General features: G+C 59.1%; 1 protein-coding gene across 2 annotated transcripts; it reads right to left on the bottom strand.

The window, feature by feature from the left end:
• Positions 1–424: 424 nt before the first annotated feature.
• On the bottom strand, positions 425–9677 carry ANKRD13D (ankyrin repeat domain 13D). Of its 2 annotated transcripts, none has more exons than XM_059722463.1 (15): positions 9412–9677; positions 8599–8734; positions 8195–8319; positions 7604–7649; positions 7021–7164; positions 6174–6363; positions 5707–5773; positions 5296–5380; positions 4788–4849; positions 4415–4545; positions 4020–4177; positions 3616–3780; positions 3190–3353; positions 2886–2965; positions 425–905 (listed from the first exon to the last, which is right to left on the bottom strand). In XM_059722463.1, exons 1-15 carry the CDS (start codon positions 9499–9501, stop codon positions 632–634), a joined length of 1917 nt encoding a protein of 638 aa, XP_059578446.1. In that variant the 5' UTR covers positions 9502–9677; the 3' UTR covers positions 425–631. The 2 variants fall into 2 exon arrangements, with proteins under 2 accessions (XP_059578446.1, XP_059578447.1); XM_059722464.1 differs by having other exon boundaries at positions 5296–5377; positions 9412–9676.
• Between the last annotated feature and the right edge of the window lie 1958 nt (positions 9678–11635).

The raw sequence follows: 11635 nt of genomic DNA, 5'->3' as shown, positions 1-11635 counted from the left end.
CACCCCTCCCTCCCCTTAGAACTGCAGAGATATAAATAAAATAAATTAACCCGGAAAGAGGTGGTTTCTCATGGGCAGAGCACAGGACTCAAAAGCATTGGGCCTGGGCCTGTTTGGGGTTCAATCCCACTTCTCCCACCAGTCAGATTCCCTTTGCACCCCCATAGCATGTGCTATGGGAAACAAGATTTTGGCCCTGACCCCACCTCCTCTGGCCCTTGCCTCAGCCCCAAATCCCCAGATGCAGTCAGCAGAGATCTATGTTGTCATGCTGTGTCTGGGATTCTACTGTCGTCAGCAATGCAAGCACTACCATATTGCTTGTCCAGCCTGTCCTTCCTTCCTTCCCTCCCCCTTTTGTTGCTCTCCTCCACTGGGGGGAAGAAGCAATAGCCATGTTTAAAAAAATATTAAAAGAAAGAAAAAATGTACAGGAGTTATATTAAATAAGACCCAGGAGGGGTCAGGGCCAAGAGAATCCTGGGGAAGGCAGAGGGGTCTGAAATGCCGTGTCCAGTCTGGCCACCCGCACAGGGCAGGAGGTGGGGACCCCCACTTGAGGTTAAAATCACAACAGCACACGCTGGGGAGGCTCAGATTGGGGGCCCTGTGGCCGGGCCTGGCCTGGATGCTACTTCTCCGTCAGCGAGAGCTGAAGGATGCGCTGCAGCTCCTCATCCTCCTCACGTTCCCGGCGCTCCTGCTCTTCTTGCTCCCGGGACGACAGCTCCATGGCCAGGCGCAGCTGCTCGTCGAAGCTGGGGTAGGCTGGGGGCCTCGACGAGGACGAGCCATTGGTGCTGGGCGCAGGGCTGCCCTCAGCGGGGAGCACACTGCTGTTGCCCTCGCTGCCGGACTCGCCCAAGCCCTGCCCTGACTGTAGGAACATACTCTCCTGGATGGCGCTGCACGGCAGGGAGAAGGGTTTATAGCTCCTTTCACTCCTGGTCCGTAGCACCACATCTTAACCCACTTGTCTACCCCATAAACCTGCTCCTGCCCTGCACCACCCCTTTACAGCCCTGCCCCCACCCCATAGCTCCACCCATTTGCAGCCATGATGTCACCTGTAGCCCCACCTCTTCATCCCCGTCCCTTCCCGTAACCCCCTTTCACAGTCCTACAGTCTTGCTGGGTGTGCAGTAATTATTGTATCTGTACAATAATTTCAACCCTTGTACAATGTACGATCAATACTAGTAAATGTGTTCAAAATGTACAATAATTTTGAAGGCCACTAACTAATGCAGCATATGCAAAACCCAAGTCACTCTCAGAGAGTCTTAACTGACTTCTGGGTTTGCTGTCAGCACTTTCTTATGACTGCTGGCCTTGAAATAAAGAAGTGCTTCAACTTTGATGACCCAGTTCTCATTCACTCATTGGCGAGTTATAGTGAGCAACATAAAGTAACAAAGAAGAATTATTTGCACACATATTTGTGGGCTTATCTGCATAATTTTTTGGTGTATGATAGTTTTTCAGCAAATACAATAATTTTGAGCTTCCAATACGATAATTTCATATTCAAAACCTGGCCATGCTGCAGTCCTATATCTTATCCAGAGCCTTCTTCCCAGCCATGCTCCCATCACATATCAGCCCCAACTTGCTACCTCACTGCCATGGCCCTTAACACACAGCGTGTGGCCTACCTTCACAGCCCCAGCCCTATCCTATGACCCAACCCCATTTAGGGCCATGACCCTCCTACACAGCCACACGTCTTCACAGCACTACCCTCCCACTTCACAGCCTGAGCCCCATGCCTTTTACCCAATCCTAACATGCGGCCCTTGCCCCCCACTGCCCCATCACCACTCCTAAAAACCCATGTCTTCCTTCAGTCATGCATCCTCCTTACAACCACAGCTCCCACTTCAGTTCTGTCCCAGGGCCTCAACACCACCCCTCAGCCAGCCAAAGGATCTTGGCCCTGATCCCAGAAACAGGCTTTCCTGGGAGACAGCAGCCCAGGTTGAGGGAAAACCTGGACTGCCAAAACTAACCCATGCCTTGCACCTTGTCTCCTGACTCCTGCCTTGGAATTAGGGTCAAAACTTTCTTTAAAAAAACAGAGGATGGGGGAGAAGAAAGGCTGTTTCTAAACCCCTCAAAGTCAAACACCGTGAATGCAACTGCCACAATGCTGGCCTGAAGTTACTGCTTTGGGAAGGGGAGGCAGCTCTGAGTGCCTACCTGAGCCTGCTGGGAGCCTGAACCTTTTGCCTTGAAATGTGTGTGGTGGGGGAAACTTCCCTAGGGAGCCCTATTTCTGGCCCTGCTGCTCTGGGATCCCTGTCTACACAAGTCCAACTGAGGCTCACTACCTGCACGGTGGGTATAAAAGCACTAAGGGACTCTGTATCCACCTCAGTGGGCACTGTGGTTGATAGCAGTGGGGGACATTTCTCTGTCACTGCAAGGAAGGTGGGGAAGGGGAGGAGGTGGGAGCAATAGGCGATACATATTGTAGGGCAGGGGCCAGCAATGTTTTTGGGCAGAGTGCCAAAAAAACCTGCAACCTCAACTTGTAAGATGTTGGCACACCTGCGGTGGATGATGGGGGAGACACGAGGGGCTTGATCCTTGTTGTGGCAGTGCAGCCCCAGCCCCTTCCCTGCTGTCTGCTTCAAGGCATGTGTGCCAAGCAAAAATGCCTTCCCGTGCCATGCGCTGGCACTTGTGCTGGGGGTTGCCTATCCCTGTTGTAGTGCATATAAGACAAAGAATCTGGTCCTGATACTAGAACCTGCCTCACCTGAGCCCAGGCCAGGGATTCTACCTATGAGCTGTGGAGAGTGAGGGTGTATGTGGGGGGCCAGGGTGTCCCGTTGCCCATGGAGGGAAGGCCCTCTGACTGCTAGAGCTCTTGTGGCACTCACCGCTCCAGCTGCAGCTCCTCTTCGTAGGAAGGTGGGTTGGAACCTGGGCGTGTGTTGGTCAGCGCCTCCCAGATGGTGACCTGCAGGCAAGGCTGCCTGTGAGCAAGGGGGAAGATACACCCTCACGCTCACTCCCCCACCCCTATCAGAGGCAGGGCCACTCCCAATAGCAGGGAGCAAACACCAGGAAGCAGGTTCTCCCTGAAGGGAAGAGGCCCTAGGTCCCAGTTCCCACCCCTTAAGTCAGTTCGTACTCCAATGCCATGTTCCCTGCAGAGGTCACGGCTTTTGCCCCCCATCCCACCTGGTCAGTCTCAGTGCCAGCATCAAGCAAGCTTTGCTGGATAGCAAACTGCAGCAGGTCATCATCCTCATCACGCATGGGCTCATTGCGACCAGCACCCAGGACGGTGTAGCCCTGGGGCACCTCGAACACTGATGGGTCCACCTCGCAGGGGAATGGGAACACTGCACAGGGCACAGGGAGGGACAGGTTGAGCACAGCATGAGGGAACCCAGTCCCCATTACCTGGCCCACAGCAACCCCACAGACATGGCTTCCCTGTTGGACCATCCCACTGCCACAGGCAGCACCTCCACCCGGCACCCTGCCCCAAAGACCTGACACCTTTTTCCCAGCTCTTGCCCCACGGTGTCTCAGCAGCATTTGTAGTGTCATGCCTGACATGCAGAGCCCTCCCATCCCCCACTCCATCCAGGCCTCCCTTACCTCTGGGGTTTGCAGGAGCCTCTGCGCCCATACCCAGCTCCTTGGGCTCCACTGGGGAGTGGCTGGGTGAGGAGGAGCAGATCCGCACTGAGCTTAGGGGCTCGTCACAGCCACACAGGTTGCTGAAGGTGATCCGGGCATTGAGGACATGGAAGAGGGGAATCTCTGGGAAGGGAAGGGGCAGAAAAACATGAGATGGGGTAGAGGGCAGCCACCCCTCTTTTCCAAACTAGCTCCCTCTATATGCCCTCCCACTAAACTAGGCCCATTCCTCTGGCCTTCCCCACAACCATCCCACCCCCCATCTGCCACCCCTTCTTAAATCCAGCCCAGCCTCCCACCCTGCTGCCCCACCTCTCTGGCTGGCCCCAACCCTTTCCCACAGGCTCTGCCCCTTGGCTCACCAATTTTGACTGGGAAACCAGGTGGCAGCTTAAGAGTGATGAAGTCGCGCAGCTTGGCGAAGTGAGCGTTGCTGATGGCCATGAGGTCGATGATGGGCGTCACCTGCTCCACCAGCGACAGGGGGTGGTCCTCACACAGCCACAGCGTGGCCTTGAACCTGGCACAGCCATGGGGAACGTCATGGCCAGCCTGCCCACCCCGCCTTTGCACAGAGCCAAGAAGCCAGGCCCAGCTGCACTCGTGAATGCCTGGGTTTCTATCCCTCTCTCCCAGCCTATTATCCACAGGATCTTCTAAGAGTGCCCTGCTATCCTGGACACCTTGGTTTCCTCCCCGCCAACCTATAGGCTTCTGGATCCTCCTCACCCCTGCCTCAGGCTGCTGCCCCTCTTACCTCTGCACCTTGCTGGACATCTCAATGGGTCGGCCAATGTTGCGGGCCTCCAGGTTGAAGTTGGGGTCAAAATACTCCTCGGGGGTGATGGCTGTGGGGTTCGTGGGAGTGGCAGACTGCAGCACAGGGGCCTGGAACAGGGAGACAATGGGAAGGGGCAGGGATCAGGGCTGGGTCAAATCCTCTGGGCATTCTCTGGCAGTGCCCCTTGTGTCTGAGTCCTCCCCATGCCTATTTTGGCATCAAATGGCCCCAGCCTCACCTCCACAGGCTAGAAGTGGGCGCCCCTGTCTGTGCAGAGGGGTCAGACTCCCATCATGTCAGAGGAGCAGCACCCCTCATGTCTGGTGTAGGAGGGGGCCATACCACTTACCCCATTGTGGGCAGCATGCTGCTGGGCAATCCCAAGGAAGGACTGGAAGGGCGTCTTGGAGCCTGTAAAAGGGAACACAGAGGGAATAACACAGGCTGGACAACCCCCTGCACAGGCCCCATGAGGAAACAGATCCCTGTGCCCACTGTGCCTTTCCCAAGGGGCCCATGGTAGGGACTGTGTTGCCTCAGCCATGGCACTGACCATGGAGGTGGGAGGCTGTGCATAGGTCATGGAAGAGGGGCTGTGTTTCCCTGAATCTATGTAGTTCAGACCATCCAATTGGAGGGTCAGGATGTGGATGTCAGAGTGGTGGCAGGCTGTAGGGAGGAGGAGAGAGGACAGGGCTCCTGAGTGGGTACTGTCAGTGTAGGGCTGGGAACTGTGGAGGGTTGGGTTGGGTTTGTCATAGACAGAGGGGGCAGGTGCTGTGGTTGAAGAGTTGGGACAGGCATGTCCCAGAGGCAAGGCCTGGGTGCTCTGATAAGAGGGTGGGACTGGGTGTTACCTTTGTTGCGGGACTTGTCCTGGTCAGACAGGTGCTCAGTTCTCGTCTTAGTGATGAGCTCTACATTGCTGGCACTGTAAACCTGCTGGGGCATGTGACATGGTCAGCTCCTTCCAAACCTGCCAGACCCAGGATATCTAGGCCCTAGCCTGCCGTCGCTCCACCCCAGGGGCTGGTAGTTGCAAGGCCCCCTGGGGCTAAGCACTGTCTGGCTGGATACCCGGGTTCCATTTCCTGCCTCAGTTTCCCTTTCCCTAGGGTACTGCTGGGAGTCTGAAGGAATAGGGACTGTCCCAGTGCTGCTGTCCCAGGTGTCTGAGGGCCATCCCTCTGCCACTCTTCTCCCTACCAGGGTTGTGGAGTCCCCTGTAGGCTTCTCCTGCCTGCACCCCAGACCTGGGAAGGGGTTACCTTTGCTTCATAGCCACTGATCACTTCCATCTTCTCCGAGCGCCATCCCCAGATGCCAGACTTATTCCTGCCAAGATGGGGATGACCAGTCAGTTGCTGCATTCCCCCTGCCAGCCCCATCCTCCCCCATGCACCTCAATGGCCCATCACAGGATTGGGATCCCATAGGATGCTGCCCCAAGTCCATCAGAGCCAAGGTGTAAGCTGGGCCAGGGCACTCCCAGGCTCACATACATTCCTGTGCTGCTTTGCTCGCCCCGTGCACCAGCCAGTACTCTCCTGCCCACATCCGCCCCACACAAGCAGCATTAGGCAACTCGTCTGGTGCCCTGCCCCCTCACATACCCTTTCCTCTTGCACAAGCCCCCTCCGCATCCCCCATTCTGTTGCGTGAATTCTCTTTGTGTACCACCCCACCATCTCCAAGCCCTGCTCCCACACATTAGCCCCATCTCTGTCCGGCTCACCGCTCAAAAGCAATATTCTTGGTGTCAAGGTGTGTGGCAACGATGGGCGAGGTAAGCCGGCCGGCCACGTGCTCCTCTGTGGGCTGCATGGCAGCCAGCATCAGCTCCGGCTCATGCCGGGCCAGTGACAGTGCCTCCGTGTACACCACCTGCTTGTCATGGTCCACCTCCATCACTACAGCACCCTCATCTTAGGGGAGAAAGGGAGGAGCGGGGATGGGAAGAGTCAGGGGATGCCACACATCAGCGCCAGTCACCCTCTCCCCTGCACAGCTGGGTCATGTGAGCCAGGCCAGCAAGATAGGGCAGATTTGGAGGCTTCCTGGATTTCAACACCCCCACTCCCACACACGTACTGCTCATCAGGGGTTGTGTGCAGCAGTCCCTACAATCTCTCTTGCTTCTGAGTCTCAGGGTGGATGCTGGGGAGGTAGGGGTGCCTGATTTCAGCCTGGGGGAGATGTGGTACCCACCTTGGACAGCAGCACTCCCTTTCTATCCCCCAACTAGGGGAGAGCCACTAAGTTTCACAGTTTCCCACTCCTGCTCTGGAAGCCATTCACTTGGGGGGTAAGATAGTGCCAATTCAGGGGGAACCAGCTCCCACGAGGGGGGGCAAGAGGACAAATGGGGGTAGCAACCCCACAGCCCCTAGGACAAGGCAGGATTTGATGTCATAGCCTGAAGCAGCCAGGCACGTGTGGTGGGGGGGCAGACCGAATGTGTCAAGAATGGGACAGATTCCAATCCACACAAACAGGAGGCAGGGGCAGCCAGACTCCTGCTCCATCCCCACAACCAGGGCCTGTGAGGAGCTGGGGGCTATGGGAGAAAGGGCATCTCTGACCTTCGCCTTTGAAGATGTAGCTACGTCGCCCTCGCTGCCAGGTCATGTGCTCAAAGCCCAGCAGGGTGGTGTCAACCCGCAAGCTCTCGCCCCGCTTCCATACCCGGTACACATCGCTTGGGCATATCTTGGACACCAGGGGCACTGCAGAGGGGGGAGGCGGTATGAGTAGGGGGCTTAAGGAGGGGCAGACAGCAAGGCAGGCTGCCCCATCCCCACCCCCATCCCATCTGGGGACTGGCTTGGGTCAACAACAGCCCAGCTCCCCACCCTGACATAGGCCTCAGAGCCTTGGCACAGTTCCACCTCTGCCACCAGGAACTGCCACCAAGTTGCTGGGCATACTAGCAACCTCCTCCCCAACAGGGTATGAGGCACACCCCAGCCCCTACCTCTGCCCCTACCCCAGCCCCCACATGCTGCCCTACGCTGGCCCCATCACGCTGCACCCCTGCCCTCCCAATGGTTAGATGCCACTGGGTTCCAGCCTCGGGGAAGGGAGGGATGGAGCATCCTCCCCTAACCAGCTGCACCTCTTGGCTGCCCCACCCCTGGCTCCCAGGGGCCTCAGAATCTGACTCACCCCAGCTGGTGAACTCCCACTTCATTTCCACATAGAAATCTGGGGCCTGGAAGACATGTCGTGGCCAAGGGGTGAGACTGGGGCACCTCTTCAGGGACTGTGGGGATTGGGAAGGATGTGGGGATTCCCTGCAGGGGCCCTCCGCAGAGGCAGGTGGTGGGAAATGAAGCAAGAAACTTTCCCTACAGGGATCCTGTGCGAAGCCAATCAGGATCAGGAGATGTGGAAGATCCCCTGGAGTGGGAGGAGAGAGAGCAGGAGCCAGAAGGAGGGGGATTCCCTGAAGAGGGAGATCCCTCAGGGTGAGGAATCCTGCAGGGGGAGGGCAAGGCCCTGGCTGCATGCCCCACAGGATCCCTGGGGATCTCAGACCCTCCCCAACAGATCCCAGGAGCAGGATCATTTCCCATGGTGGGTGCCCAAGGTTTGGGTTGTCAGCTACACTGCAGCAGCAAGCAGGGCAGGAAGGGCTGTCCCTCAAGGGAGGGTTGGGGTGGGGGGTGGGCTGCTGAGGGGGGAGGGATCTGCCCAGGGCTGCAAGAGGGTGCCAGGACCAGGAGGAGGTGTAGGGACACACACACATGCACATACCCGGCGCAGTTTGCTGAGCAGCTCGGGGATGCCAGCCAGGCGCTTGGTGGCACGCTGGTAGTCACGGTACTGGAGCACCAGCTGCACCATCTCAGGGTCCCCAGTGCTGACAGCCTCCTGCAGGACTGGGAGCAAAGGGGAGCCATCAGGCAGGGCACACTACCCGGCTTCCCTTCCCCTTGCGCCCACAACCTGGGCAAAGCTGGGGCCCCAGCGAACACGCGGTAGGATGCTGGGCTGGCTGCTGGTGATGCCCAGGTCTGAACGCTGGGCCTGTGGACCCTGGGGCTAGGCCCCATGTGCCAGGTATCATGCCACAGAAGAAATGGCATTCAAGCTGCCCCAAGCTCCATGCACCTTTCTCCACCCACCTTGCTCAGCATCCCTCTCCCCTCACCCCGTACCTGTCCAGCCGTCCGCGTTCTCGCGGCCCACGTTGGCATTGTGCCGCAGCAGCACCCGGACCGACTCCAGGTTGCCCAGCGAGACGGCCAGCTCCAGGGGGGTCCGGCCCCGTGGGTCAATCAGCTCGATGTCATGCTGCATGGCAAGCAGGGGTTTCACAAGCTGCACGCCACAGGGCCCAAGCTGGACCTGAGGGCTGTGGGAAAAGGCCCTGCGCAGCCAGCTGAAACACCTGAGGTTGCTTCTCCCTGGGATCTCATGCCCATCTCCGTGGTCTCACCCCTGCCTGGAGCTTCCCCCTCCTACAGCCTCATGGTGCCATGGGCTGGGGGGAAAGAGGGGGGGTACATCCCTGCCTCCAGCATCCCGCTGTCTATGTCTATCGCCTGGCTCTAGCTGTGAGAAGGGATTCCCTTTTTTTCTGGAGGGGGAGGATCTCCACTGCCTGACAGCTGAGGGCGGGGGATGCTGGGTAGGAGGTCTTGGCTGGGGGTGGGGGGGGATCATGGGGGTCCCACACTCTGCGGCTCTCCTGGCTGGGCTGGGTCCCAGGTGACGAGCCCTGGAGCGGCCCGGCGTTGTGGGGTGACGCCGGGAACACCTGGGGGCTCCGGCGCTGCCCTGCGCTCTCCGGCACCTGCACCTCCATGGGGGCTGGGGCTCAGCCTGGGGGAGGGGGGTGGGGCTGGGTCCCCCCGGGGCAGGAGCCCTGCGTGGCGGGGCCGGGGCTGCTCCCTGGGCCCGGCTCAGGCCCCGCGCCCGGCCTGTCCCGCCTCCCCGGGGCCGGGCTCCCGCCGCGCCGCCGGCCCTACCTGCCCGGTGCGCAGCGCGCTGTCCAGCGCCTGGTGCCGGTTGTGCCAGACCAGCAGGTGCAGCGGGAAGGCGGCGGCGATGCGGGCCATCCCGCCACCATGTCCCCGCGCCGCCCCCGCCGCCGCCTCCCCGGCGCCCGGGGCCTGCGAGCGGGGGGAGCCGCTCGGCCCCGTCCCTCCGCTCCGCCGGCTGCAGCCGCTCCCTCCCTCGCCGGCCAGGCGGGCAGCGGGCGGCGGGCAGAGGCTGCCGCGGCGCGGGGCCTGCCCCGGAATCGCTGCAGCTGCCGGGGGCGGCGCGGGGCGGGGCTGCGGGGCCGCGCGCTGGGTCCTGCTCCCGCCCGCCCGCTCGCGTCTCCTTAACTCGGCCCCGCTCCTCACACGGGCCCGGCCCCGCAGGGCAGCGCCCCCCGCAGGCCGGGAAAGGCTCGTGTCGTGACAGTCTGGGACCGCGTCGTGAGGGGAGGAGGGGGGGCACATGCAGGGTGGTCGTGCAGGGCCTCTGCCCGCAGCCCTCGGCTCCCGTCCCGTGCCGCCCCTCAGGGGCAGGCTTCACCTGAACCGTGCTGCTCCCCCGCGGCGGCGGCTCGGGGCTCGGCCGGCTGCCGGACCGGGATTCATGGGTTGTGAGGGGCTGGAGGGGACCTCGCGCCTCATCGGATCCAGCCCTCTGCACTTAGGCAGGAAAGAAAACGGGTTAGGTGACCCCAGCGAGGCGATTGTCTTGAAAACCTCCAGGGTAGGTGACTGCACCACCTCTGGAGGGAGCTTATTCCACGGTCTGGATGTGTGACATGAAAAGACAGGCAGGGCTGGACAGCCCCAAAGCCTTTCCCAACCCTGCCTCCTGGGGGAGGAAGGGCCCAGCTCAGAAACAAGGTATGGCTCCCCCTGGGCAGGGGCAAAGTTGAGGTATGAATGACTTTCTCCCCCGGCATTGAGATGCAGCCACCTCTGGGGTGGGATGTGACTGCAGTATATAGATACTGTATGTCTGTATATGTGTCTATATGCTGCAGCCACATCCCACCCCAGAGGTACCTGCATTTCAGTGGATGTGTGTGCATGTATAAAAATTAAGTGTGTGTGTGTATACACATACACACATACATATATATATATATATGTGTGTGTGTGTGCATGTATATATCTCTATATATCTATATGTATATTATACATACATACACATAAAAACATCGCTAATGCAAAAAGACTGCTAGCTGCCTCCGTGGTGGGAAATGGCTTCGGTGTATGTATGTATCCATCAATCTATCTGCCTATAACTAGATTGTATGCATCTATCAATCTACCCATTAAATTGCCCAGTACCAAGATGCACCCACTTCTGGGGTGAGCAGGGGTCACTTTAAAAGCCGAGAGCAACATCCTGCACCGGTGTCTGGCAGGGCAGGAGTGGCCTGGCTATTTGGGCCAGTAGAGGGGTTTGGGGCCTGCTCTAGTTGCTCCCCGCCTGAGGCTGGGGGCTGCCTGCAGAATGAGGTATAGGAGGTGCCTCTCCTTGTGCTCCCCCCCACACTCTGGCCTGGGACCTGACAGCCACCTCAGATACTCCCAGGGACATGGAGCAGCTCAGACTTTTTCAGGGATGCTGGGCCAGCTGTCAGGAGGCAGGTGTCACGCCTGGGCTCCCTGTTAACAGGGAGAAAGTTGGTTTGTCCAGAGGTAGGAAGGGCCCCAAGAGGTACAGCACACCACCCTGGGTAGGGCTGATGATGGAGGAAGGAGGAAGTACAGCCAAACCTATGGCAGTGCCAGTGGGTGGGGTGGGAGGACCGTAGGCAGAAAGGCTGGAACAAGCGGGGCTGGGGTTTAGCCAGGACAAGATGCTTTCCCGCAGCATCGACCAGAGTGGGTCACTGGGGCCGGAGCTGCGCGGGGGGGAAAGCACCCCCTACAGATCCTCATGCCTGCTCCCTGTAGCACAAGCAGCCCTCTTGACCCCACTTGACCTGGCTTGGTGAATCCACTTCTGGTGCCCAGGCCTACAGGAGAATCCACAGAGCAGGGAGCAGTGCAGGGCCTAAGACACACAGCCCTGCAGTTTCCATGTCAGCCAGCAAGGGAGTGAAGTCACCCCTGCCAGCCTCAGTACCAGGGTCAAAATAGAGCAGCTGAGCACCGTATGTGGCGAGACTGAACTACCAGGAGTGGGGGCTTTCTTAAAGGCCACATGGTGAGTCAGTGACAGAAGCAAGATGAGAACCCT

Source organism: Alligator mississippiensis, chromosome 2, assembly GCF_030867095.1.
Source record: "Alligator mississippiensis isolate rAllMis1 chromosome 2, rAllMis1, whole genome shotgun sequence".
NCBI lineage: Eukaryota > Metazoa > Chordata > Crocodylia > Alligatoridae > Alligator > Alligator mississippiensis.
Note: the sequence above shows the minus strand (reverse complement) of the source record. Positions and strands in the feature narration are given on the sequence as shown.